Consider the following 27,622-nt stretch of genomic DNA (forward strand, 5'->3'; position numbering starts at 1 on the left):
AACTGAGCTCTCTCTGATACCAAATTCCTAACTGCCCAACTTTTAAATGCCACCTTCTTTACAAAATTTCCCCCATTTCTTCAAGCTAAAAGTCATCATTTCCTTCTCAGAATTTCTCATTCTCTTATCAGTTATAACCCAACATTCCTAAAAAATGCATTCCTTTGACTACATAGTCCTGGAAGATACTTCATGGCAGGGAATTCTATAATAAATTTAGTAAGCGCATCATGCTTTACCGTCCCTCCTAGAGATTCACAATTAACCTATTGGAGGCACTGCGAGTCCTGCAGCGAAGAAGCCTATCTAAGCTGGTTAGGTTCACTTGTTTCCCAAACCTAATTGACTATATTTTATTTTGTTTTCTTATAATGCTAATGAACATAGCTCTCCAGGGTATGCTTTGGAAAATACTGCTCTCCACATTTTATGTTTGGCTCTTTCATCCACTTTTGAACCATAAGCTCTTCTAGACAATACTCATCTTCCTGTCATCACGGTATGTTGCTTTGCATATAGAAGGTGCTCACAAACATCTCATTGAAGGTACCAGGGGATTTACTATTGCTATAGGATCTAGGTTGCAGTAATTTAATTATTGCTTTGTTAACTCTTTAAACAGATGCAATGGATCCACTCCTCTCTGGGCTCCATATACAGCCGCAGAATCACCCCTCAGGATCTTTAGCTCCCCCGCACCACCCAATGCAGCCTGTCCCCGTGAACAGACAAATGAACCCAGCTAATTTTCCCCAGCTGCAACAGCAGCAACAGCAGCAGCAGCAGCAGCAGCAGCAGCAGCAGCAGCAGCAGCAGCTACAGGCAAGACCCCCACAGCAACATCAGCAGCAACAGCCACAGGGAATTCGACCCCAGTTTACTGCCCCAACTCAGGTGCCTGTTCCTCCAGGCTGGAACCAGCTGCCTTCTGGAGCCCTTCAGCCTCCTCCAGCCCAGGGTTCTCTGGGCACAATGACTGCAAGTCAAGGGTGGAAGAAGGCTCCCTTGCCTGGCCCAATGCAACAGCAACTCCAGGCAAGACCATCCTTAGCCACGGTACAGACACCTTCCCACCCTCCCCCTCCATATCCCTTTGGCAGCCAGCAAGCCTCACAAGCCCATACAAACTTTCCTCAGATGAGCAACCCAGGCCAGTTCACAGCTCCTCAGATGAAGAGCTTGCAGGGAGGGCCCTCCAGGGTCCCAACCCCCCTGCAGCAGCCCCACCTCACCAACAAGTCTCCTGCCTCCTCACCCTCCTCCTTCCAGCAGGGATCCCCTGCATCCTCCCCAACGGTTAACCAAACTCAGCAGCAGATGGGACCAAGGCCACCTCAAAATAACCCACTTCCCCAGGGATTTCAGCAGCCTGTCAGCTCTCCCGGTCGGAATCCTATGGTTCAACAGGGAAATGTGCCACCTAACTTCATGGTGATGCAGCAGCAACCACCAAACCAGGGGCCACAGAGTTTACATCCAGGCCTAGGAGGTGAGGAACACGGAAGCTATTTGTGTTGGTAAATTTACTGGAGATAGATCTTAATAGAACTTCAATATTTAGAGTTAATGGAGGGAGGATATAATTATTTGGCTTTGTGGATATAGTGGTGACACTTAATATATTAACTTAGTTAACTTGATACATTATGCAGCATCTTACTGGTTACATTTAAGCTAGCCCTCTGGATATAAATGCAGGTAAAATTCAATATAGAGACTTCCATTTTGTTTTTCAAATTATTTTTGCTTGATCTTGGACTAGTAAATTAAGATGTCCAGAAGAAACATGCATTGTATTAACTTAAACTGCTCAGCTGTTGAAAAAAAAATTAATATTATGCAGTAGAGCAAAAATGGAAAAATAAATACAGAGTATTTGGGGGTAAAGTCCCTTCAAGTTTCCAGTTTTGCTAATCTTAGTAAAGTAGTAAGCATGGTTATTTGTTAAATTTGATTAAAGTGTTAAAGGGGAATAAGTTCAGAAATCATTGACTTTTGTAGTTTTATAATGCCAATGCCTGCTCCTTAGAGAGGGAATTCCACCAGTTATACCTAAAGGAGATTTATTTATTTATTTTGTAAGGTGCCTCTTGTATGAAGAAAAAGCAATGGAGCTTAATGTGTGAGAGGTAAAACGATTACAGTAAAACTTATCCATCTCCATGTTTATTATTTATTCTTATTAATCATTGATCTAGTGCACATGAATGTGCTTGGAGCTTTTCAGTAAGGTATAGAGTGTCAGTACTACTGTCATCTGATAAACATGTCCCCACCAAAAGACACGCATTGCCTACCCAGAAAAAAACCCTTGCATCTTTAGTGCAACATAGCAAAGGCATGTTCTCATGGTTTCTGGTGAAATTAAGTTGCTCATCAGTCTTTTCACTCTCTTGTAATTAATTTTGCTGACTTGCAGGCTATAATATTTGAATCCTAAGAAGTTTTTAGAAAATGCAAGAATGTTTCAGCTCCAAACTTCACTGTTCTGGGCATCTAGCCCTGGATCAGTGGAAGCTGGGTAGTCCCTCCTGCAAATGTGATTACTGATTTAATTACAGTGGAAGCATGCAAATGGGGACTTGTCACTGCTAAAGAAAGGACAAATGCATATTTGTCTAAAAAGTGTTTTTCGGGACATTGAAATTTGGTCCTTAAAAATAAATGGACTAATACAAAATTTTTTAAGTGAGCTTTAGGTCTTGATGCTTTCATAGAGCAGATGGTGTGCTCACCTAGATGATCTGGCCACATCAAGTCCTATGTCATAAACAATGAGTGGGTTCTGAGATCGTCCTTCTTACAGATCTGTTTTCTGAAATTAAGCCTTCCTACAAAAGGAAGTAATACATTTGTAAGATTCCATTAGAGCATGGCTTTTGGTACCATAGCTGTCGGAATTACAGCAAACCTTAAAAGGGGAAGGCATGATGATAGTTTAACATAGCCTCACTTTGAAACTTCTATGGATTGTTTCTAATCTCCTGTCTCTTACCAAGAGATAAGCACAATATTGGGGGAAATTTTCCACAAAAGAGATTGTCATCCATTTCCTTCAATGGAAAAAAAGTCACCAGCATTAATATCAGGACCCAGCTCTTTGTTTTATAGTATTTCTGATCAATTTGTTTGAATATGAGAGAATTTAGCATATTCCTTTGGTGCCTATGTTAAAGTGTGTAAAGTTTTGGGGTCTGTTGTATTGTAGCGAAAAGTGAGCCCTAAACCTTGCTGTGACGTGGCCTCAGATCACATTTAGGGAGCAGATTGCCATCTCTTCCTTGGCATGTTCTAAGTGTAAATTTTTTAGTATTTCTTTTTCATTTTGACAATGCTCATGTAAGAGATTGTGTTGATTTTTTTAACCATCTTTCCCAACCTTATTATTAAAGATCCTACCAGTGTGACAGAGAAAGCTAAGCCAGTGGAGACTTCATGCAGCTCATCCTTCCTTATTCATTCCACATCTAAGCAAGAGTATAAATTTGCTAGGTAACTGCCTTACTCATTGTTTTCTATTAAGGAATGCCTAAACGCCTCCCACCTGGCTTCTCAGCAGGACAGGCCAATCCGAACTTTATGCAAGGTCAGGTGCCTTCGACCACAGCAACCACCCCTGGCAATTCAGGAGCCCCTCAGCTGCAAGCAAATCAAAATGTCCAGCATGCAGGTTTGTTTTCTGTGCTTTATCCAGCCAGCATTTATTGAACATTGTGTGCTAGATACCATGATAGACAAAAAGAATATCCAGATAAATAAAAATTCTGGTTTTTCCCCTTAATCTCAAACCAAAATTATTCCTTCAAGGCAGTAACTGATACAGCAAATGTAGTACAGCGTCTTGGGAACCTCAAAACACCTAAGGAAAGAAAATGAAACTTGAGTTTGAGCAGGGATCAACATTTTTTTTTTCCTGTGAAGAACTCCAGGTAATAAATATTTTAGGCTTTGCAGATTATATGGTCTCTACTGCAGCTGTTTAACTCTGCTGTCATAGCATAAAAGTAGCCATAAACAATATGACAAATGAGCATGGCAGTGTTCCAAATACTGTTTATTTAGAAACTGGCAGTTGATTTGGCCCATGGACCATAGTTTGCCAGCTCCCAAGTTCATAAAAGGGCAAAAGGCATTTGTGGCAAAGGAAACTATAGGTATAGAAACACAGAGGCACATGGCATTTTGGGGGAACTGCAACTTTTTAAAAGCTCTATATACATGTTGACTTTGTTTATGCAGAATGTTTAAATTCTGGTTTACAATTTGGTGTTTGAAGACCAGACTTCAGTCAGTATAGATTTAATGCCAACAGTGTATCGTATATAAGAAGAAATTTTGGAGAAGAAGTAGGATGGAGCAGAATGGCTAAAAAGAATTTGTAAAGCAGTGTCATATATACCCAGACTTCATGTTCCTGGTTACTTAGGTACCAAATGACTGATCTTATCCTTTCTCATTGACACAGTTGGAACTGAAGTAGCACAAATAGTTTCTGTGGAGAACTCCCCATCCCCACTTGGAGGGGAGTTTACTAGTTCAGTAATGTGGTTCCAACTTTAACTGTAAATCACTAAGGAACAAGAAAGTTCTAACTTAATTTTTTTTTAAAGTTCAAAGTACCTTTAAAGGGTGAGAGAAGAGTAGGGCAAACTACTTGACTTTTCCCACCTGCTGATGCAAAACTGCATTCCTGAGTTATGTGAATTCATGAGTTTTGTAGAAGTTAAAAAACAGGGATAAAATCATTCATAATTTCTTGCATCCAAGCACAAGCTATTTTGTCTTATGTGGTACCTTCCACGTGCACATATTGTTTAGATTTCCTCATTTATCCTCACGTAGTTCTACTCTTGTCTCTCATTTTCTGTTCTCTTACCCCGCTTAATTCTTTTGTTAGCTTTTACTTTGCCCTGAAAAAATGCCTATCAGTGTTATTGTCTCTTGCCAACTCCAGAGAATCAGGGATTTGGTCTATCTTGTTTCTTGATATTACCTTAGCACTGAAAGTGTCTTGTACATATTAGATACTCAATAAATAATTATTGATCAAATGACTATACACTGGTATGTTCAGTGTGTATAATATATTCAGTGGTCATGGAGTTCAAGTTAAGAGTTTATAAGGCTGGGGCACTTGGGTGGCTCAGTCAGTTGAGCGTCTGCCTCTTGATTTTACTTGTGTCATGGGATTGAGCCCTGTGCCCAGCTCCGTGCTGGGTGTGGAGCCTGCTTGGGATTCTGTCCCTCCCACTGTCCCTCCCCCCGTTCTCTCTCTCCAAGAAATAAAAATAAAAATTTTTTTAAAAAGAGTCTATAAGGCTAGTTTAGAAAATCTTCTTTGGGATTAAGAAAAACTCTGGCTAATGTGAACAAGGGATAGTTTGTTCCCTGTCTCCCTGGCTGGAGCATGGACTGGTCTCATAACTTCATTATGACTGCCACTTTCTAGTCCTCACTTTAAAGTGACAAAAGAGAGAGAAAATAATCTAGAGGGTTATTCAGTAAAAAGGGGGAGATAATGCAAGCAACTATAGGAAAATTCCAAAGACCCAACAATAAGTAAACACTACAGCAAGCCGGCAGTGTCCTTGTCTAAATTAGAAATAACCAAGAAGACTAGGACTTGTCCCATGTGATCCACCAGGGACTGCCACAGGGGAGGGTCAGTGAAGTTTTAACATCCCTTGTTAACTATTCTGTCTGCAGCTTCTGTGTTGTCTGTCAGTTGAGTCCCACCAGAGGCTCAGCTTCCAGATCAAGATTAAATAATTTTTACTCGAGGCACCTGGGTGGCTCAGTCGTTCAAGCGTCTGCCTTCGGCTCAGGTCATGATCTCAGGGTCCTGGGATTGAGCCCCGCATAGGGCTCCCTGTTCTGAGGGGAGCCTGCTTATCCCTCTCCTCCCCATTTCTGCTTTCAGTCTCTCTCTTTCTCCCTTTCAAATAAATAAATAAAATCTTAAAGTAATAATAATAAGTTTTGGGGTGCCTGGGTAGCGCAGTCGTTAAAGCGTCTGCCTTCGGCTCAGGGCGTGATCCCGGCGTTCCGGGATCGAGTCCCACATCGGGCTCCTCCGCTAGGAGCCTGCTTCTTCCTCTCTCACTCGCCTGCTGTGTTCCCTCTCTCGCTGGCTGTCTCTCTGTCACATAAATAAATAAAATCTTTAAAAATATAATAATAATAATAATAATAATAATAAGTTTTACCACATCGGAGCAGAGAAGACCTGTCCTCAGGAAGTATTAAGTGTTCTTTCTTTTCATGTGCAGCATCGAGATACCACGCACATAATCTTTGAGAGTCATTAGTTTTCAGGAAGCATTTTTTAAATATCTTCTCAACATTGTCAAGATTTTCCTAAGAGAATACATCATATTCATTGTTTCCTGGACTCATCTAAAGCAGAGCTTATTTCACTAGCCTACAGTGCTTTTCATTAATTTTTTTTCACCTTAAAGTAGCTACATGTCATTTTTAAATAATGAGATGCTTCCTTTCTCTTTAATTTGAAACAAAGTAAACTATTGATCTTCAAAATGTTATCTTTAAGGTACCAAATAGGAGTAAAGAAACAATTTTTTCTTCTCTCGTATGGTCACTGAGAATGTAAACAATCATTCCAAAGTCATAGCTCCATACTTAGAAAAGCCACAGAAGGGGCAGTGGCTCAATCAGTTGAGCATCTGACTTTTTTTTTTTTTTTAAGATTTTATTTATTTATCTGACAGAGATAGAGACAGCCAGCGAGAGAGGGAACACAAGCAGGGGGAGTGGTAGAGGAAGAAGCAGGCTCCCAGCGGAGGAGCCTGATGCGGGACTCGATCCCAGAACGCCAGGATCACGCCCTGAGCCAAAGGCAGACGCTTAACGACTGAGCCACCCAGGTGTCCCGAGCATCTGACTCTTGATTACAGCTTAGGTCATGATCTCAAGGTCCTGGGATCGAGCCCCATGTCGGGTTCTGTGCTCAGCAGGGGGTCTGCTTGAGATTCTCTCTCCCTCTCTCTCTGCCTCTCCCGCTCTCTAAAATAAATAAATCTCACTTACTATATTAGAAAGAAAGAAAGAAAAGAAAAAAGGAAGAACGAAAAGAAAGAAAGAAAGGCCGCAGGAAATATGTCAAGCACAACATACTTGTTTTTGTTGGTCAGTGCACATGTGGGTGATGGGTGTTTTTCCAATTAATAATTTGAGTATCTTAATATCAATAAGATAAGACTGTTTCTTTCTGAAACTGTCCTTTCTTTTTCTTTTTTTAGGTGGTCAAGGAGCTGGTCCTCCTCAAAACCAGATGCAGGTGTCCCACGGGCCACCAAATATGATGCAGCCCAGCCTCATGGGAATTCATGGCAATATGAACAGCCAGCAGGCTGGTAGTTCTGGGGTTCCTCAGGTGAACCTGGGCAACATGCAAGGCCAGCCTCAGCAGGGCCCACCATCTCAGCTGATGAGCATGCACCAGCAGATTGTGCCCTCCCAGGGCCAGATGGTCCAGCAACAAGGAACCTTGAACCCTCAGAACCCTATGATCCTTTCAAGGGCCCAGCTTATGCCTCAGGGCCAGATGATGGTGAACCCTCAAAGCCAAAATCTTGGGCCCTCGCCCCAAAGGATGACCCCACCCAAGCAGATTCTTCCCCAGCAGGGCCCACAAATGATGGCACCACATAACCAGATGATGGGGCCTCAGGGGCAAGTTTTACTCCAGCAGAACCCAATGATAGAGCAGATAATGACCAATCAGATGCAGGGGAATAAGCAACAGTTTAACACTCAGAACCAATCCAGTGTCATGCCGGGACCAGCACAGATAATGAGGGGACCAACTCCAAACATGCAAGGAAACATGGTGCAGTTTACGGGACAGATATCAGGACAGATGCTGCCACAGCAAGGGCCCGTGAACAACAGTCCATCTCAGGTTATGGGGATTCAGGGGCAGGTCTTGCGACCACCAGGGCCCAGCCCACACATGGCCCAGCAGCATGGTGATCCTGCTACTACAGCAAACAATGATGTCAGTTTGTCTCAGATGATGCCTGATGTTAGCATGCAGCAAAGCAACATGGTTCCCCCCCACGTGCAGGCCATGCAGGGAAACAGTGCCTCGGGAAACCACTTCTCAGGCCATGGCATGCCTTTCAATGCACCTTTCAGTGGAGCACCCAATGGAAATCAGATGTCCTGTGGTCAGAATCCAGGCTTCCCAGTCAATAAGGATGTCACACTAACAAGCCCATTGTTGGTCAACTTATTGCAGAGTGACATCTCTGCGGGTCATTTTGGGGTAAACAATAAGCAAAATAATACCAACGCAAATAAACCGAAGAAGAAGAAACCCCCTCGGAAGAAGAAAAATAGTCAGCAAGATCTAAAGTAGGTTGTGGTAGTTTTACCTTAAATCTTATTTATTTCTATGTGGACAACTTTTTCTGATGGAAAATTTTAAACATACATAAAATTAGAACAGTATGAAATCTCTCTGCTTCAACAGTTATCAATTCATAGTCTATCTTGCCTTCCTATCCACATTACCTTTTTGAATATTTTAAAGCAAATTGACTGTAAATATTTCAGTACTATGTATCTAAAAGATAAGTATGGTTGGTTGGTTTTTTTTAATGAACACACAATACCATTAACATGTAGAAAAACTAATACTTCCTTAATATTCTCACATATTCAGACTATGTTCAAATTTCTCTAATTATCTTCATTCTTTTTTTATAGTTTGTTCATGTAAGGATTAAGGCAAAGTTTATACTTTTCAATTGAGTGATACATGTCTCTTAAATCTGTAGTCTCAGGGGGATTGTGGCACATAGACACTGAAAAGTAGCCAGTGCTACACATTGCACCTCCACAAAGCACTTCAGGCTATTAATGGCTGTTGGGGAGCCAGGAAGGCCAAGTGTGTTTTGGAGATGAAAACAATTTATGGAGATTTCTTGCTGTCTCAAATAGAAATAGTTCTTTGGAGGTACCTGGGTGGCTCAGTCAGTTAAGCATCCGACTCTTGATCTCAGCTCGGGTGTTGATCTCAGGGTCGTGAGTTCAAGCCCTGCGTTGGGCTCTGTGCTGGGCGTGGAGCCCACTGTAAAAAAAAAAAAAAAAAAAATTTGTGTACAAATGCCTTTCCTTTAAAGGCTCTCCATTTTGTGTTTTGTTTTGTTTTGTTTTGTTTTAAAGACTTTCCATCATCCCTAGAAGCTTAAAACCTCATTTTAGGTTGGTTGGGCCTTTTAAATCAGTTACCCTTTAAGTAAAGGTTCTCCAGGTGAGTTCTTTTGCAAGATAACAGCAGGAAGGAAAATTAATTTATATGTCATGTCTTGAAGCTGAGTGTTAATAATCATGTTTTTGGCTTTGATAAAATGTTTCCTGTAGGAGTATTGATTAAACTGGGTTTTCTGCCTTTAATCATAAAAATTGGAATTCAGAGACATTTGTTAATAGGGAATAGTGACTAACAAATGTAAAATGGGTTAATCAAAACAAATTGCTAGAAATATAGAATAGGAGAGTTTTAGTTAACCATAAATGTTCAAAGTAAAACCGACTATCTGTCTCCATGCCTTCCCACAATATTTCTTTGATTGTATTCTAATATTATACCATACTCACTTGCTGCTTCTTGAATCTTATAAAAGTCTATAACTATATATTAACAAACTATATTTTCCTGAATTCAGACCTAGTAAGACCTTTAATTATCTAATTTTTCCAGTAGCTCTAAGTTAAATTCTTTACCGCTATCAACCTGCTATCCTGGGAGGATATTTATTCCTCTCAGTAGCCTAGGAGTAAAATTGCAAGGTTATTCAGTTGCCTTTAGTATGCATTCTTGCTGTTTTCAACAGCCCCGAGGGAGATTGCTTACTTGTTGCAGCTAGAAATTGTGAAAAGGGCCTTATATAGCATCAGGGCTTCTAGGAAGGGCAACAGTATGTATAATAGGAAGAGCACCTGTTCCTAACTCTACCAGTGGCTCACTGTGGAACCATGGGCCTCTTACACTTCTCTGGGCCTTTGTTTTCTCATCCATAACATGAGGTGGCTGGACCAGATATCTGAGATTTTTTTTTTAGCAGTGTAGTTCCATGAAAGTAAAGAGACCTACAGAATCCTTATAAATTTGAAGTGAGAGAGAAGTCATAGAAGGAACAAATTGATACAGGCATCTGGATGTGCTCATGATCCACTTCAAGTTCTAAACTTCCATGTGCTAGGACTTTTTATAAGGCTCAGAAACTACACAGAATATAATGAGGTCAAATACTGTCTAAAAGTGGGTGGCCAACATCAGGGCAAAGGGAAACTAAAGATAAGGAAGAAAAGTGCAGATAGGAATAAGATTGCAAACCAAATGGATGTGAGCTGCTGGTTCTTTGGGAATTTGGGTGTTAGTAATAACGTTTTTTTCATTTCTTTTTCCCCCGCTAAAAATTCTAAGCTACAACCAGGTAAAAATGAAAGCATCCCAAAGCCATTGGGGATGTCTGCAAATACTCATTCAGCAGAATTAATTAGCTTTGTTCTAGTATTCTCCATTTTTCTTTATTCTCTGAATATCATTTTATCAGCCAGCCTATAACTTCTTGCAAGGTGTTATGAATTATCCACAAAAAAAGAAATAATCTGGACTCTCTGATTGACCTTGATAACTGCACCAAAGATAGTGTGGTTTCACAGAAATGGTACTTTATAATGTTGATAGCCCAAACTATGATCAGGTCTTAAAACATCTAAAGGATGGATGATTACATGAAAATCATTATGTCAGAAATTTGTAGAAAGTACTTTGAGTAAATAGCCATGCTATTAGATTAAGTAGATTTTATGTAATGAAATTGCTGGATTATTTTTATGCCAAATATTGAATATTTTATCAGACTAGAGAGATGTAAGTAGTGATAAGGATGATAATGCAAACAGATTTTAGTTCTTCAGAAATAGGGGAGAGGTTAAGTAGTTTCATGTATAAACTATGCAACTTACTCTCAAATGTGTAATTTATTTTTTAGTACCCCAGATACTCGCCCAGCTGGGCTGGAAGAGGCCGATCAGCAGCCATTGCCAGGAGAACAAGGAATTAACTTGGACAACTCGGGCCCTAAACTGCCAGAATTTTCAAACCGACCACCAGGTGATAAAATGTTAGCTAAAGATTATATACTTTTCATCATTTATACAGCAGTACAAGGTTTCTTTTCAAGGAAACAATAGTATTTTATTTTGTCTCCTAACTAGGCTTCTTTAGAGATAAAATGTATCTAATAATGTGGAAACTTTGCCTTGATATTAAGAAAAATTTCAAATATAACTTCCGAAGCTTGTGTATGTATGTAGTATATATAGTTGACCCTTAAACAACATGGGTTTGAACTGCATGGGTCTACATACATACAGATTTTTTCAATAAATACAGTACTGTAAATGTATTCGCTCTTATTTTCTCACTAACATTTTCTTTTCTCTAGCTTACTTTACTGTAAGAATACAGTATGTAATACATATAACACAAAATACATGTTAATGGACTGTTTATGTTATCAGTTAGGCTTCCAGTCAGCAGGTAGGCTATTAGTAGTTAAGTTTCGGGGGAGTCAAAAGTTATACGTGGATTTTCAACTGCATGGGGAGTTGGTGTTCCTAATCCCCAAATTGTTCAGGGGTCAAGGGTCAACTGTATATATACTGCTTAAATTCGTCTTCATTATTTTAAGGCCTCATAAACTCAGACTGAAATATCAAGTGCCTCTTTATTCTTGTCAGTGTCAAGGTCCTAGTTAGCATCAAAATGGAATAAGATTAAATGGAAAGATGTTTTCACTTTAATCCTGCTTACCTGCCTTTCTTACAGCATTTTCTACTGGGGTTTTCTCGAAGCAGAGAACAGGTTTACAATAAGATTTTTTATAGCAGTTTTATTACGAATCTGTAAGCATAATATATGAGAGTAATAAAAAAGACACTCATGTACCTACCACCTAACTGAATAATAAATAGGATCAGTATTCTTGAAGCCCCCTGTATTATTCCCCCTTTTGACTATAAAATAATATTCTCCTCTAAATGTTGAAAAGAAAAAAGCTCCTAAAATTCATTTATTCCAACCTAGGCGTTATAGAAGAACTAAGGCCAGCTGCCACAGTATCTCTGTAGTTGTTACTGTTGGCCTGAGCAGCGATTTGTAACCTTATTCCCCTGTGACCCAGTTGAAGACACACAAGCCTGTTAGACTTAGGTCACTCTGCCCTGTGTATACAAAGGATTATGTTTTGGTTTTTTTCCTCACTAGTTATTACACCTCCTTTTTGTCATGTAAGTGAGAATGACATTATTTGGGGGATAAACTTTAATCCATCCTTAATTTATGTATTTTAAAAGTGAATGAGAAAAGAAGTAAATACATCATGATGTCAATACTTCATGTTGTTTACTACAAATTATTTGGGCACACCACACTTCCAGTCGGTGAATTGCAGCAGCACAGATGAGGCGGGGAGGTCATCGGTATTGACAGGTATATCCAGAAGGCATTATGAATAGGAAGGTACCTTCTTCCCTCAGATACATCTGAATTATGTGAATCCCGGGGGTCCTCACACACATATTGCTTCCTTTCCATAGTTTGTAAACTAGGAAGCTATAGGCTAAATTTGACCTATTTGTGTTTGAATTGTCATGCAGTGTCTTAAACCAAACAAAAACCTGAATTTAAATGCCTTTAGACAGAACATCATTCTGCTCAGCTTGGCTCTGTCCACAGGACTGCTACTGTCTTATGCCACACCACTTCTCTTCACTGCTGGCCTGGTGCCTATAGGCATATGAGTTTGCATCCCTTGATTAATAAATAGGGTATTTGGTTATGTTATAGACACCATGTGTGCTCTGGCTTTCCTTCTCCACTATTCTGTCATGGAAACCCCAATCTGTCTTCTTATCATTAGTGCCCTTTGGACTGCTTCCTCCAGCTTCTGGAACCTTTATAACAGCCATGCCCTCAGCTATTACTTTTGAGAGGCTGCTGTATTATCTGTTCTGCTCTCTTTGGTATTTACAGTGCTGCTTGATGGGCTGATTTAAAGATAAAAGACATTTGTGTCATAGCCCAACAAAAATAGACTTCTACAGAAATGACAATTTTAATATGAGAACCCGAGTTAAACCTGTAGAAATGCCATATGTTATTAGCTCTGTGAACGTAAAGAAGTAACTTCGCCCTAAAATAGAAAAGGATTTTTTTAAAATCTTCAAAACTGAATTTGGCACATTGTACTCATTGGTGCCATGGAAATCTTTGGCCAGAAGACATTAATTAGCTGTGGACTACAGGGTCTGACCCTGTGGATCAGCAGCATTTCATAGCTGCTCTGTGAAAATCTTGAATCATCATTCTGCCAACTGCCTGATCCAACTGTTCTTATTCCTACACCTTCTTAAAACTTTCCTTATATATTTTTCATGCGACAATGGACTAAATCTAGTTTTTGAAATTGTATCCCAGCTATTTCCCCGCTTTTTCCCATGGAACCACCTTTATTCCTGGTTAATGATTTTTCCTTTCTGCTGATTGTGCAAGGCTTTGGTTCTAAAATGCCGAGTAAAGTCTTCACAAAAGAGTCATTTGAGCTCTTGCCTTCTGGAAATCTATAAGGCATTGTCCCCCAGATTTTTTTCCTGAAATTATATTTTATTCCCAAGGGCAATGCTTCTGGCTTGCTTATTCTCCCATTGTGGATTCATAGAAAATATTTCTCCAAGTAGAGTTTTAACATGTAAGAAAGTAAATGGAAATTAATATCCGTAAAAAAATCTCCAGTGCCCTCAATTGATTTTCAATATGTATATCAGCTTCTGTGAGCTCCTACTATTTATTAAACTGATTTACATCAGAGGGGCAGTTTAATTCAGTTAGGTTCCCCAAAGGATTGAGCCTGAAGGATGCAGCATGGTGTATGGACCCAACAGATTGGAGTAATTTTAAATCCCTCTTAAGGAATTGAATCCTAGCACTTTATATTTTACTTCTGTTGAAAGAATAAAAAGGCTGTCTTCAGTGCTGGCATTGTCACAAAATCTAGTCTTAAAAAATTAATCAGTGGTAACAGAAAAAGTGAATCCTAAATGCCTTAGTTCATTCACTAGGACAGTGGGATATTTATTATGCCCACGTGAGAGCCCAGTGCTGGGTGCTCAGCTCCTGCTGTCGATGGGAATTGTTCTCATTTCCTCCGAATGAGTGGTTGGGACAGACTTGGCCACTTGGAGCGCACAGCACACGGTGTCTGTTAGAGTCTTGTGCAGTAGTGCCTCATTCACACGCTGAAGACTGAGGAGCTCCAGGTTCTTGATGCTTTGCTTTTTGCTTCCTTAAGCAGTGTGACCCTTTGCTTATGTCGGAAAACGAGGGGCTGCCCCTACCCCCCTGGGAGTGGGCATGCCTGAGCTGTTTGTGCACTGTCTGTGCCGCCTAGACGAGTATTGCTTGGCTGTACTCTAAAGTTAGCAGAGCTTTCCTTGCCGAAAATCTAATTTCGCTGATTTTGGGGGCTTGTTTTAGGTTATCCTTCTCAACCAGTTGAACAGAGGCCACTTCAGCAGATGCCTCCTCAGCTCATGCAGCATGTGGCAGCCCCACCGCAGCCACCACAGCAGCAGCCACAGCCACAACTGCCACCGGCACCACAGCAGCCACCGCCTCCCAGTCAGCCACAGTCTCAGCAGCAGCAACAGCAGCAGCAGCAGCAGCAGATGATGATGATGCTCATGATGCAGCAGGACCCCAAATCAGTTAGGCTTCCAGTCTCCCAAAATGTCCACCCCCCGCGGGGCCCCCTGAACCCAGACTCCCAGAGGATGCCCATGCAGCAGAGTGGCAGCGTGCCCGTCATGGTCAGTTTGCAAGGACCTGCTTCCGTGCCACCGTCGCCTGATAAACAAAGAATGCCAATGCCTGTGAATACTCCTTTGGGAAGCAATTCAAGGAAAATGGTATACCAGGAGAACCCCCAGAATCCTTCTAGCTCACCATTGGGAGAGATGTCCTCACTCCCTGAAACGAGTGGCAGTGAAGTACCATCTGTCTCAGGAGGCCCAAACAACATGCCTTCACATTTAGTAGTTTCCCAGAATCAGTTAATGATGACAGGGCCAAAACCTGGACCATCACCCCTTTCAGCAACTCAAGGTGCAACTCCCCAGCAACCCCCTGTAAATCCCCTGCCCAGCTCCCATGGCCACCATTTTCCAAATGTGGGTGCTCCAACCCAAACATCTAGGCCTAAAACACCAAACAGAGCCAGCCCCAGACCCTACTATCCTCAGACACCCAACAATCGCCCTCCTAGCACAGAACCTTCAGAAATCAGTCTATCACCAGAAAGACTCAATGCCTCCATAGCAGGACTCTTCCCCCCACAGATTAATATTCCTTTACCTCCTAGGCCAAATTTAAACAGGGGGTTTGATCAACAGGGCCTAAATCCAACAACTTTAAAGGCCATCGGGCAAGCACCTTCAAATCTTACCATGAATAATCCTTCCAATTTTGCTGCCCCACAAACTCACAAATTAGATTCTGTGGTGGTGAATTCTGGAAAGCAGTCTAATTCTGGAGCAACAAAGCGGGCTAGTCCAAGCAACAGTCGCAGGTCTAGTCCTGGGTCCAGTAGGAAAACCACCCCAAGTCCTGGGAGACAAAATTCAAAAACCCCTAAACTTACTCTGGCCTCTCAAACAAACACAACCCTGTTGCAAAATGTGGAGTTGCCAAGAAATGTATTGGTCAGTCCCACGCCTTTGGCCAATCCCCCTGTACCTGGGAGCTTCCCTAACAACAGCGGGCTGAATCCTCAGAATCCTGCCATGCCTGTGGCTGCAGTGGGGGGTGTTCTCGAGGATAACAAGGAAAGCTTGAATGTGCCTCAGGACGGCGATTGCCAGAATTCCCAGGGTAGGAAGGAGCAGGTAAACAATGAGCTCAAAGCAGTCCCTGCCCAAGAAGTTAAAATGGTTGTCCCTGAAGATCAATCTAAAAAGGATGGGCAGCCTTCGGATCCTAACAAACTTCCCAGTGTCGAAGAGAACAAAAATTTGGTGTCTCCTGCTATGAGGGAAGCACCGACATCGTTAAGTCAACTTCTTGACAACTCTGGAGCTCCTAATGTGACCATTAAACCCCCTGGGCTTACAGATCTGGAAGTAACACCTCCAGTAGTTTCTGGGGAGGACCTGAAAAAAGCATCTGTCATTCCCACACTGCAGGATCCGTCTTCTTCTAAAGAACCCTCTAATTCCCTAAATTTACCTCACACTAATGAGCCGTGTTCAACCCTTGTGCATCCAGAATTGAGTGAGGTCAGTTCTAATGTTGCACCAAGCATCCCTCCAGTAATGTCAAGACCTGTGAGCTCTTCCTCCATCTCCACTCCCTTGCCCCCAAATCAGATAACTGTTTTTGTAACTTCCAATCCTATCACAACTTCAGCTAACACATCAGCAGCTCTGCCAACTCACCTGCAGTCTGCATTGATGTCAACAGTTGTCACAATGCCCAATGTGGGCAGCAAGGTTATGGTTTCTGAGGGACAGTCAGCTGCTCAGTCTAATGCCCGGCCTCAGTTCATTACACCTGTCTTTATCAATTCATCCTCAATAATTCAGGTTATGAAAGGATCACAGCCAAGCACAATTCCTGCAGCCCCACTGACAACCAACTCTGGCTTGATGCCTCCCTCCGTTGCAGTTGTTGGCCCTTTACACATACCTCAGAACATAAAATTTTCGTCTGCTCCTGTACCGCCTAATGCCCCCTCCAGTAGTACTGCTCCAAATATACAGACTGGTAGACCCTTAGTCCTTAACTCACGACCCACCCCTGTTCAGCTTCCTTCCCCGCCTTGTACCACTTCTCCAGTTGTCCCTCCTCATCCCCCCGTCCAGCAAGTGAAAGAATTGAATCCAGACGAGGCTAGTCCTCAGGTGAGCACCTCAGCCGATCAGAGCACTCTGCCCTCTTCACAGTCAACCACAATGGTTTCTCCCCTTTTGACCAATAGTCCAGGCTCCTCTGTCAATCGGCGAAGCCCAGTCTCATCTAGTAAGGGCAAAGGAAAAGTGGACAAAATCGGCCAGATTTTGCTGACCAAGGCATGTAAGAAAGTTACAGGCTCTCTTGAGAAAGGGGAAGAGCAATATGGTGCAGATGGAGAGACTGAAGGCCAAGGGCTAGAGACCACAACTCCAGGGCTCTTGGGAACAGAGCAGTTATCCACAGAGCTGGACAGTAAAACCCCAACGCCCCCAGCACCCACTCTGCTAAAAATCACCTCTAGCCCTGTGGGCCCGGGCTCCACCTCAGCAGGACCCAGCTTGCCTGGCGGTACTCTCCCCACCAGTGTACGCTCGATAGTAACCACTTTGGTACCCTCTGAGCTCATCTCTGCGGCGCCGGCCACAAAAAACAATCATGTTGGCATAGCACCTGAGCCACTTGCAGGTGGCCTAGTGGAGGAGAAGGTGGGATCCCATCCAGAGCTTCTGCCCAGCATAGGTATGTACTTGGGGCCTGGCATCATCTCCTCATGTCAGTTTTTTGATGACCTATCCCACAAAAGAAAGCATGACTTCTTTTCTACTTGGAGGAAGAAGAGTGGGCTAGATGGCAATAGTGGTGTTTTATTTATTGGAGGTACATTGGGAAAGATACTTTAAAACCCATGTTAAGTTTACATTCATTAACATGGTTCTCTCTTGGCTCCTGAAATAATGATAGGTAGGTCTTTTCAATTATGTAAAGTTTGTCATTTTACAAAGGAAGCATCTTTACATATGTTATCTCACATCATCTTCATACCAACCATGTCAGGTAGCCCTTACCCCATTCTGTGGGCTAGAAGATCGAAGCTCAGAATTCAGTATTTGTTCAAAGTCCAGCCTGTGAACCTCCAGTTTAACTTTGTCTCTTAAAGGTGCATAGCAGCTTCTGCAAGTTCTCCTTACTGTGATAATGACTTCTCTCAACAGTCAGAGCAGAGTTCTCATGGCCCCTTCCTCATTGTACTCTATCCCAGAGACTAATCCCTTCTGACTGGCTACTCCAGAGGAGAGCTTTTCAGAAACCCAGATTTCATGATAATGGGTAGACACAGGAGACGCAAAGTGGTTGAGAGACAAGCTTGAGTTAGTATCACAGCGCCAGCATTTACCAGCTCTATGGGTTTAGTTAAGTTACTTGACTGCTCCAAACTTCAGTTTCCTTGTTTGTAGTATGGAGACAACAGTAGTTGTAAGAATTCAGTGAGATAATGCATATAATGTGCTTAGCACAGAATGTAGTAATCAATAAATGTAAATAATTGTTATTACTGATTTCTCATCGATGCAGTCTCTTTGTAAGTTAGGCCGTTCCAACTCATGTATATCTAGTTTAGATTGTTTCCTATGTACTGTTACGGTGGACAAACGATGGGAGCATTGGTGTCCTTACACCTCCCCTCCTCCCTTCACACCCTGCCTCTCACACACACACGTGTTCCTTCTGTGAGGCCTAAATGGTATAGAAGCTCGGTCACACACTGCCAAAGCTGAAAAGGACCTTTGCTATATCCGAGGCTAGCAAATAGTGCCTATCTTGTTTAATGCAGCTAAAAATTTTTGAGTGGTAAGCACCTACGTGGAGGGGCAGAAGGAACGCAAGCTTCGGGGTCCAATCAGAGTTCAAATTCTAGTTCCACTGGTTACCAATCACAGTTGGATAAATTCCTTAACTTCTTGTAAGCCATGTACTTGACCTGTGAAATGGAGGCTGTCATTCTACCTCCCAAAATTCATGCAGATACGAGGAGAGGACTTAGCATAAAGTGACCAGCGCACCGCCTCACTCAGAGCTTTGGAAAGGTTAATTCCCCTTCTCTCTGCCTCTTTACTTAAATGCCAGAGATACAAGGAGGGATAAAGGCCTTTGGGGAGTTTACTGCCCTTACAGGAGATAGAGACTTCACAGGTCTAGGTGCTCTAGGTTTCTGGTTTTAGTTCTGTGGAGGTAGGTGACCCCTAAGATTGAAGAAACCTGGTGTGACTTAAATATATTCTCTGCTATTAAATGTTTCTTTTGTACTTCCTTTCAGGGAACTTCCCCCCCCCCCATACTAAGAGAATAATGGCGAAGTGATTAAAAAGTATTTTATCTGGATCATATATAATCTTAGAGGAATATATGAGCTTTGGGGAGACGAACCTGTGGTTGGAAAAAAAAATCACAATTTTAGTTAAGATTGTTTCCATTCTTTTTCAAGAGGCTTCTGGGTTTTTGTCTTGAAAATACGAGAAACCAATACTAGAGTTAAAAGTAGAAGTTAAGGTATAGTTTTAAGCTTTATCAGATAAGCATCCAAAATAAATTCTTAACACAAATGCATTATTGACTAAGCAGGCAAAGAAATCTACAAAATTCACAGTTTCCACAAGTGGGTAAAACTTACTGTTACAGAGTTTATCTAGGATGTTAGACTGAAATGTCAATATGGGAGGACATAATCCTTGAGTGACTGTGGCATATCTATGCTCTTAATCTTTACCATATGATCTAGTAAGCTCCCATTCTAGAGTACGTTGTGTATCCTATTCCATTCCTCTTCCAGGACCTAAGTACTCTCTGTCTTCTGAAGCGTAATTCTGATGTTTATCCCTCTAATGTACCATCAGTTTTCTCAATCTAGAATTGATCTCCCTTGCTTTCGATTCCCATAGCACTTTTTATGAATCTTCTTCATATAACATCCCAGTGCACTCCAGTGTACCACATGTGCGTATCTTATCTTTGACACTGGACTGTGTTCCTGATGGACAAAAAGAATAATTGGTCTTGAAAGGTGCCTACAGTGCCTTGCCCCTAGTAAGTTCTTGGTAACTGTTTATTAGACAAGTAAATGACATATCAAATTATTCATCAAGTATTAATTGAATATCTGCTTTATGACCATCGCTCTTTGCCAGGTGCTGTAGAAAAGTATAAAAGAAATTATATTATTTATTTCAGGTCTCAAGGGGTGTAATCTTTACAGGGACGAGAGAGTTTTTGAAGGCTAAGGTGACTGGTATAATTGTTCCTCTGAAAGTGGTTTGGGTTGTCTACTAAGGTATGCTTTGGAGTTTTTTAGAGTACTGGATAGAACATGATCCTAAGAAGCAAAAATCATGGGTACTCTTGTCCTCATGACCACCTCCTTCCTTGATCTTTGTACACACAAAAGGGAAAAACAAATACCCCTGCTGGTGGTCTATGTTACTGTGTGGTATAGTAGCTAATTTTTTAAGTTTTGAAATGTCCTTTCAAGGCAATTGAAATGGCTTCCAAGAGGATGTGTATTTCAGCAGTTACTTAGCCCTTGATTCAGTCAGTGCTTTCTGTTTTGTTGAGGAAAGAAAGTAAAAGGCCTGTAATTTTTTTTTCTTGCCTTAGCCCCTTCACCGAGTTTAGTCTCAAAGGAAACTCCAGCCACAACACTGCAGGGGTCTGTTTCCAGACCAGGTAAGGCATGCTTGGAAAAACTTCTCCGAGTGGAATGGATTACATGTGAAGGAACTGCTTCTACCCTCAAGGTGCCAGAAAGTGGCTGAAACTCTTACCTGCTGGCTTCCGTTGAGCAGACTTCAGTTGAGTGGCAGAGCTTGTGCGGTACTATTTGAGGTTATTTTCCCCAGACCAGCTTGCCGTGTTACGCATTCCTGGTGTCAGCCAGGGAACTGAAGAAGGGCATTGCAGTGCCCATTGTCTGCCTGCCACCCAGCTATGGGTGGTTTCCGTGGCACAATTTACCCTGTAGCTGGCAGCTGACTAACTGGCATATGGCAACTCGCTGGGGTGGCAAGCATTACTGCACTAAGCTAGTAATTGCACTTTCGTGACAGGAGTGGAGGCTTGTTCTGAGAACCTCTGCTACAGTGAGGCAGCCATTCCCCAGGGAATCAGTCATTTCAGTCATCTCTGGATGGCATTATGTTTCTTCCCATGACCAAGAAATTGCAAATAGCACTAGGGATGGTGTTTCTGGAAGGTGGAGTCCATGGTAATCTGACAGATAATTTTTGTGGAATGCTGTGTCAGCTCTGAATGCATGAGGATCTTGATGGCAATAACAGCACTGTCTTCGTAGGCAGATAAATATGCCAAAGCAGATAAATATCATAAATATGTTACAGTTTAGTCTTGCCTGGCCCTTTGTCATTGAAGGTATTGAGGGATACCAAAAAAAAAAAAAGGAAGTATGACGCTTTCCACAAGGTGGTTAGAATCTCATTTACAGCGGCGCCTGGGTGGCTCAGTTGTTAAGCATCTGCCTTTGGCTCAGGGCGTGATCCTGGTGTTCTGAGATCAAGCCCCACATCAGGCTCCTCCGTTGGGAGCCTGCTTCTTCCTCTCCCACTCCCCCTGCTTGTGTTCCCTCTCTCACTGGCTCTCTCTCTCTGTCAAATAAATAAATCTTTAAAAAAAAAAAAAAAAGAATCTCATTTACAGTACAGTTCACACTTGACAAAATTTGTAAGCAAAAACAAAAACAAAAAACAAAACTACCATGTTTAGTTTCGTGGGCCTAAGCCAGTGAAATTAAGATATAACTTGTGATTTATTTTTAAGATTTTTTTTAAAGGCGTCTATGTACCCAGTGTGGGGCTTGAGCCCACAACCCTGAGATCAGGAGTCACATGGTCTACCCACTGAGCCAGCCAGGTGCCCTAACTTCTTATTTTAAAATGGGCTTCAGGTGCTATGTGCTATGCTATGTTCTGTTGCACACTCTGAATGTGCAGGCCTCTGAAAAGAATGGATGAGCTAAAAACATTTCAGCCACCTGGATTCTTCCTTTGCCACCAACTGTCCATATGATTGTGCTAGGCACCTGAGAAGGGTAGGAGTGGAGCAAATTATTTGCAGAAGGGCTTAGATAGTAAAATTCATTTTTGGTGAGAAGCAACTAGAAAGAGGAAGGGAATTCCATGTCCTGCCCCAATTCTTTACTCCAGAAAAATGTTTTATCATATCCTACATCTAAGTCAGAATTATTGGCCAAAGAATCCTGTTTCTTTTAAGTTTCACTTAAATGAATCTCCTTAAAATGCCCCCGGAGTCACTAATGGCCTTCACCAAATTCCTTTGATCTGTACTTATGTGAATTAGCTGTGATAGTGTTAAAGTTATCAAAAGCACTGAATTTTTTTCAGATGAGCAAACTAATCAAAATTTTTATGTAATCAGCTTCCTTTGAGCTGTTTTCATTTTTGAGCACCTGTTACCTGAGTTTGTATGCTCCAGTGGAGCCAGCAAGGCAGCAGAGACTCAGTGAGGTGGTGTCTTTTTCATGTGGTGGGGTTTCCAAGGTTTATGGGTTGGATATGGGGTGCTAAGTAGCAAATGGGAAGCAGGGAGTCCCTCGTCTTGCATTGAAGGCAGAGTATTCCAGCCTCCTCATGTTAAGGCTACATCAACATGAGCATCATAGCAATAATAATAATAACAACAACAATAACAATATTAAGTTATTACTAAGAGCCAGGTGCTGTACTGAATTTTTTTTTTTTTTAAAGATTTTATTTATTTATTTGACAGAGATAGAGACAGCCAGCGAGAGAGGGAACACAAGCAGGGGGAGTGGGAGAGGAAGAAGCAGGCTCACAGCAGAGGAGCCTGATGTGGGGCTCGATCCCATAACGCCGGGATCACGCCCTGAGCCGAAGGCAGACGCTTAACCGCTGTGCCACCCAGGCGCCCCGCTGTACTGAATTTTTATATGTATTAGTTCATTTAATCTTACTAATTTTGAGGTGGGTAAAGTGATTGTCCCCTTTTTTCAGATGAAGCATTGAGCATAGAGAGGTCAAGTAATTTGCTCAATGGTTACATGGCTAATAAGCAGTGGGGTCAGAATTTTAATCCATGCACTCTGACTTCACTGCCTTCAGGGAGGTTAACATGTAATCAGTGGGGTAGATGAGGCATACACTGAGTCTGTGGTGCTAATTCTCTGAAAAGGGGGACAGGGACAGAGCTGTGGAAGTCCAGAAGCAGGAGAGATCACTGCTCTCTGATGCATCAGAAAAGCCTTTTAGAAAGAGGAACTACCCAAAGGCATATAATGGAAGAAGATGTTTTTCTGCTGATGCTGAGAAAGAAGTGCCTGGTAAACCCATAGAATGCTCATTTAAGCAAAACCCTGATAGACAAATTACTGAGATTTTCCTTTCTTGGAGGGCATTTCTGGGAGGTTGAGGAAGAGAGGAACATAATGGAGTCTGTGGGTGTTATCTCAAAGCAAAGCAGTCTGCCCTCTAAAACTCAGCGAGGAAGTCCTTTGGAAGAGAATGCATCCTGAATAGATATTTAAGACATATTTGAAGATTACTGTCTTTAAAAACAAGTGTCAAGAGGGTGGAGATATTTTAAGAATGAAAACAATCTCTTCTACATGAGAGGAAGAGGCTTATTTTACTAACCTAGTTATAGCTGGGTGAAATATGAACCAGGCAGTGTGAATTTAGTTCTATTGATTGAAACAGGATTATTTCACAGTGTGGAATAGAAGTAAAAATAGACCAAGTAAGTGTCTTATGCCCCAGATAACTGAGTTGTGTCCCTGCCAACTCTGTCTCTGTACCATGTAGGGTGAGAATCCTGCTGGGCACAGAGACATGTTAGCCTAAATAGGGCATTCAGAATTCTCATAGACACCTCCCTTCTCCCAGTGGACATAGACAACAGGAGCTCCCACATCTCATTTCTATCCTTTGTATTTTTCACAGAACTCGAGGCAAATGCTGCCGTAGTCTCTGGACAAAGGTAAGATGATCATTCTGTAGACTCAGCATGAAAACGGCATAAGCCTCTTTGAAGGGTATCAGCTTTCTCATCCTTTAAACCTCTCTTCACCTTGGACTTTTCCTTCACTCTTTGTACCAGTCTGTTTTCCCTGCTAAATCAGGGGAGCTGTCATGAGTCCTAACCCCTCAGAAGCAATATTTCTCTTAGTAAAACTGAGTGGTTAAGTTTCTCCCTTTTTTGGTGGTTTTGAAAACTGAACGAGAGAGTCAGAGGGAGTCACCATAGTGAGCAAATCGTAATTGTTCAGTATGTAGGAGCTGTTGCTTTCTTGTCATTAATAATAGTCCTTGCAACACCTTCTGAAGTATAGCTCTTTGTTCCTCCAAGCGTAAGAGAGCCAGGTGGGGTCTGACCCCAAAACTCATGCTTTTTCTGTTATACTGCAAGCCCCATAACCTAACAAAATGAAATACACCTGTGGCTTCAACCTCATTAACCCCATGGAGAGAAGTATTATTTTTCAAAAGCCATTCCTTTTTTAGTGTACTAATACATTGAATGACATTTTAGAGAATTTATCATATTTGTACAACTTAGTTTGTAAAACACCTTCACAATCATTTTTTCATGTAATCTTCTTAATAACCCTATGAGGTGGTCATAATAGCCAACATTTATGTGAATGCATTCCATGCCAGGCACTGGGCTGCAAGCCCCCTAAGTGTATTATCTCATTTAATTTTTACAGTATCTGTTAGGAGAGTAAATTCTGTCTTACAGATAAGGAACCTAAAGCTCAGAGAAGTTAACTAAATTGCCCAAGGCCACAGATTTTAGTAAGTGGTGCAGCTGAGATTCAAACTCAGGTGCTCTGACTTCAGAGCCCTCACACTTACATGTTGCAGCAGACAAAATGGGGATTTATAGATCAAGAATCTGAAGCATAGAGAAGGTTAAATATCATGGCCAATAAATATCATGGCCAATAAAATGGTAAGACTTGACCCCTGTTCTTCTGCCTCCAAACTCATTGATATTCCTACCACATCGTTCTGCCTGTATTTTTATTTGGATTGCGCTAATACTTGAATTCATTTGCCTTTCTCAAGCATACACCAACTGTGCCGCTACAGAAAGAAGATAATCAGACCAAAAATATCCTGTGGGTGTTTGTTTCCAGAGCTGTCTGAGCACTGACCATATAAATACCAGGACAGAACTACTGTGGCTTCTGTTTTGCCGGGAGAAAGAGGCACCTCTATTAGGAATCTTTCTTCCTCAGAGGCTTTGACCATTTTCTGGGCTCCTAGCCAGAAAGCCATCCTTAACATCTCTAAAAGGATATGTAAATACCCCTTGATTTATAATTCCACCCCAGCTCCAGCCTCGCTGCTTCTTCACTTACCTTGGCTTGTGGGGCAGTGGTTAGATATAAAGCAAGGTAGCGAACAGTATGGTCACATTCCCAGCCATGGTGCCACTAGTGAAGGATCCTCAGGCAGGAGTGAAAACGGAAGGGTAGGAACAGTTGATAGGCCATGGTTCATACCTCTAAGGAGCTCCTGATCTAGTGGAGGGCAGAAGATATTAAAAGAAAATATGCTGTACAATCTGATGGGTGCTCTAAAATGCCTGAGACAGACTGTGAACCAAAAAGACAGAAGAGACAACTTCACTTGGGAAGTGAGGTCATGGAAGACTTCCCGAAGAGGCGTCCAGCTTCTTTTGTTTTCTTTGTTGCACTGTTGTTTCAGTTCCATGCCTTACAAGCAAATTTAATCAGCTTTTTTTCCCTAATGATTTTGACATGCATTTTTTTTGAACCATGAAAGCAGTAAAAAGTTTATTAAACTTGAAATTCAGATCAGAGAATTAAAAAGAAGGAAACACCAGTAAACCAGTATTCCTGTGACTCAGACAATATTCACTCTGTATATTTTAATTCATCTTCTACTTCTCTTCAGAGTATGTATACAGATAGGGGGTATTTTATATATAAACACTATATCTAATATTTATACATATCTATATAGTGTTTTATATGTATAAGCACTGTAAATTATGCACATACATGTATGTATCTCACATTCATTTATATGTGGTTACATATATATACTCAACATGTATTATGATGAAAATGGGATTATACTATTCATAATATTGGTAACTTTTTTCCCACAATAATGTATGATGAACAGTTTTTATTATTAAATAAACTTATAACATGATTTTTCATGACTGAATATGGATGTGCCATGTTTTAGTTTTATAATCTGTTGTAAAGCATTTAGGTCTTCTGTCCTCATTAGTATAAATAAAATGCTTTGACATCTTTGTGTGTAATTTGAGCACTGTAAAAAGATTTGTTTCCTTAGGCACCTAGAAGTGGAATTGCTGAGCCAGAGGATTACACCAGGGTTTTCAGCCTCAGCATTATTAACAGTTTGGATCAGATAATTCTTGGGGGGGGGGCACACGGAAGAGCTGTCTTATGCATTATAGAACTATAGAACATTCAGTGACATGCCTGGCCTCTACCCAAAAGAAGCCAGTAGTATCCCTGCCTTAGTCAAGACAGTCATCTTAACAATCAGAAGTGTCTCCAGAGATTGCTAAATGTCTCCTGGGAGGCAAAAATGCCCCCTATTGAGAACTGTTGGGTTATATAATTTATATTAAGAGTTTCTCTCCCCATACCCTTAGTAGTACTGCTTATTACCTATTTTAAATCTTTGCATACTAAAAAAGGGGGTTGAGGTAGGGGCAATTGGCATACCCAGCAGTATATTGTGAATATATCCTTGTGTATAGTCTATAATGTGACTTATAACATGCCATTATCTGACTATACCAGGCTCATAGGAAATGCCAGTATATATTAGTAATTTCCTAGATTTTAGATACTGTTACTTTCTGAAAGGGAATATTGTTATTTTAGAAAAATGGGTGAGAAAGTTTGGGAATTTTTGTTCCAAGTTCTTAATTTATTTTACCTGTTTTTCCACAATTTCACCAGCAATATGCTTAGTATTTTATTTTTACTAGTGTAACAAACTAGACTCACTCTTAAATTGTCAGTAATATAGAAGGTAGTTATGTTCATTGTCCCAGCGTGGAATATTTTCTCTTCACAATGACTGAATAGTTCTTAATCTCCTGCCTTACGAATGAAACTCTATCTGAAGAACCCTTTTTTGTGTGTGACTTGATTCCCTCACCTCCTTGGAAACTTTGTGCTTCCCTTTGTCAGCAGTGAGCCCAAAGAGATCATTGAAAAGTCCAAAACCCCAAGCCGAAGAAACTCCCGAACTGAAGAGCCAACTGTGGCTGCTGAAAGTGTGGAAAATGGACATCGCAAGCGATCCTCTCGTCCTGCTTCAGCCTCCAGCTCTACTAAAGGTTAGCAGTGGGGTGTGGGTGCCATTGTGGGTCAAATAGAAGAATGGGGACTTTATCACCACAGCAGAGGACTTTGTCTTTCACCTTTGCTTCTATTACTTTGACTTCTGTTTGTTCTTCCTTAGTTCATTTACCTATGTGTTTTTGTGTGTGTACATAACAGCAAGCACTGTTGGGGTAAAAAAAAGAACATAACAGGGCAGATTGATTCATGAACAGCACTTCAGATAGGTCCTCTTCAGAGGTCCTCTTCAGATATGGCCCAGCCATCTTTCTGTGGTCAACTCTCTTTTCCACTCCTCTGCCCTCTACTTTCTCTCCTCTCAGCAGAGACTCTCACCTCTTCACAGAGAAAATAGAACTGCTTCAGCTCTTGCTACCAAGACATAAATCTACCAG

At 41.5% G+C, this 27,622-nt stretch overlaps 1 protein-coding gene across 11 annotated transcripts in view; it reads left to right on the forward strand.

Moving 5' to 3' along the window:
* Positions 1 to 27,622, forward strand: part of NCOA6 (nuclear receptor coactivator 6) — a 98,140-nt gene that overhangs the window by 62,299 nt on the left and 8,219 nt on the right. For 4 of the 11 annotated variants that reach the window (XM_048222129.2, XM_026503334.4, XM_044385772.3 and 1 more), the window contains 8 exons: positions 623 to 1,489; positions 3,524 to 3,670; positions 7,260 to 8,376; positions 11,025 to 11,146; positions 14,570 to 17,560; positions 20,471 to 20,539; positions 23,806 to 23,842; positions 27,075 to 27,223. In XM_048222129.2, the coding sequence (XP_048078086.2) occupies positions 623 to 1,489; positions 3,524 to 3,670; positions 7,260 to 8,376; positions 11,025 to 11,146; positions 14,570 to 17,560; positions 20,471 to 20,539; positions 23,806 to 23,842; positions 27,075 to 27,223 (5,499 nt within the window). Of the gene's footprint in view, positions 1 to 622; positions 1,490 to 3,523; positions 3,671 to 7,259; positions 8,377 to 11,024; positions 11,147 to 14,569; positions 17,561 to 20,470; positions 20,540 to 23,805; positions 23,843 to 27,074; positions 27,224 to 27,622 lie in introns of those variants that run through there. The other 7 variants (XM_026503332.4, XM_048222130.2, XR_008959378.1 and 4 more) reach the window with 6 other exon arrangements.

The sequence above is a fragment of the Ursus arctos genome, unplaced genomic scaffold (assembly GCF_023065955.2).
Source record: "Ursus arctos isolate Adak ecotype North America unplaced genomic scaffold, UrsArc2.0 scaffold_16, whole genome shotgun sequence".
NCBI classification, from domain to species: Eukaryota; Metazoa; Chordata; class Mammalia; order Carnivora; family Ursidae; genus Ursus; species Ursus arctos.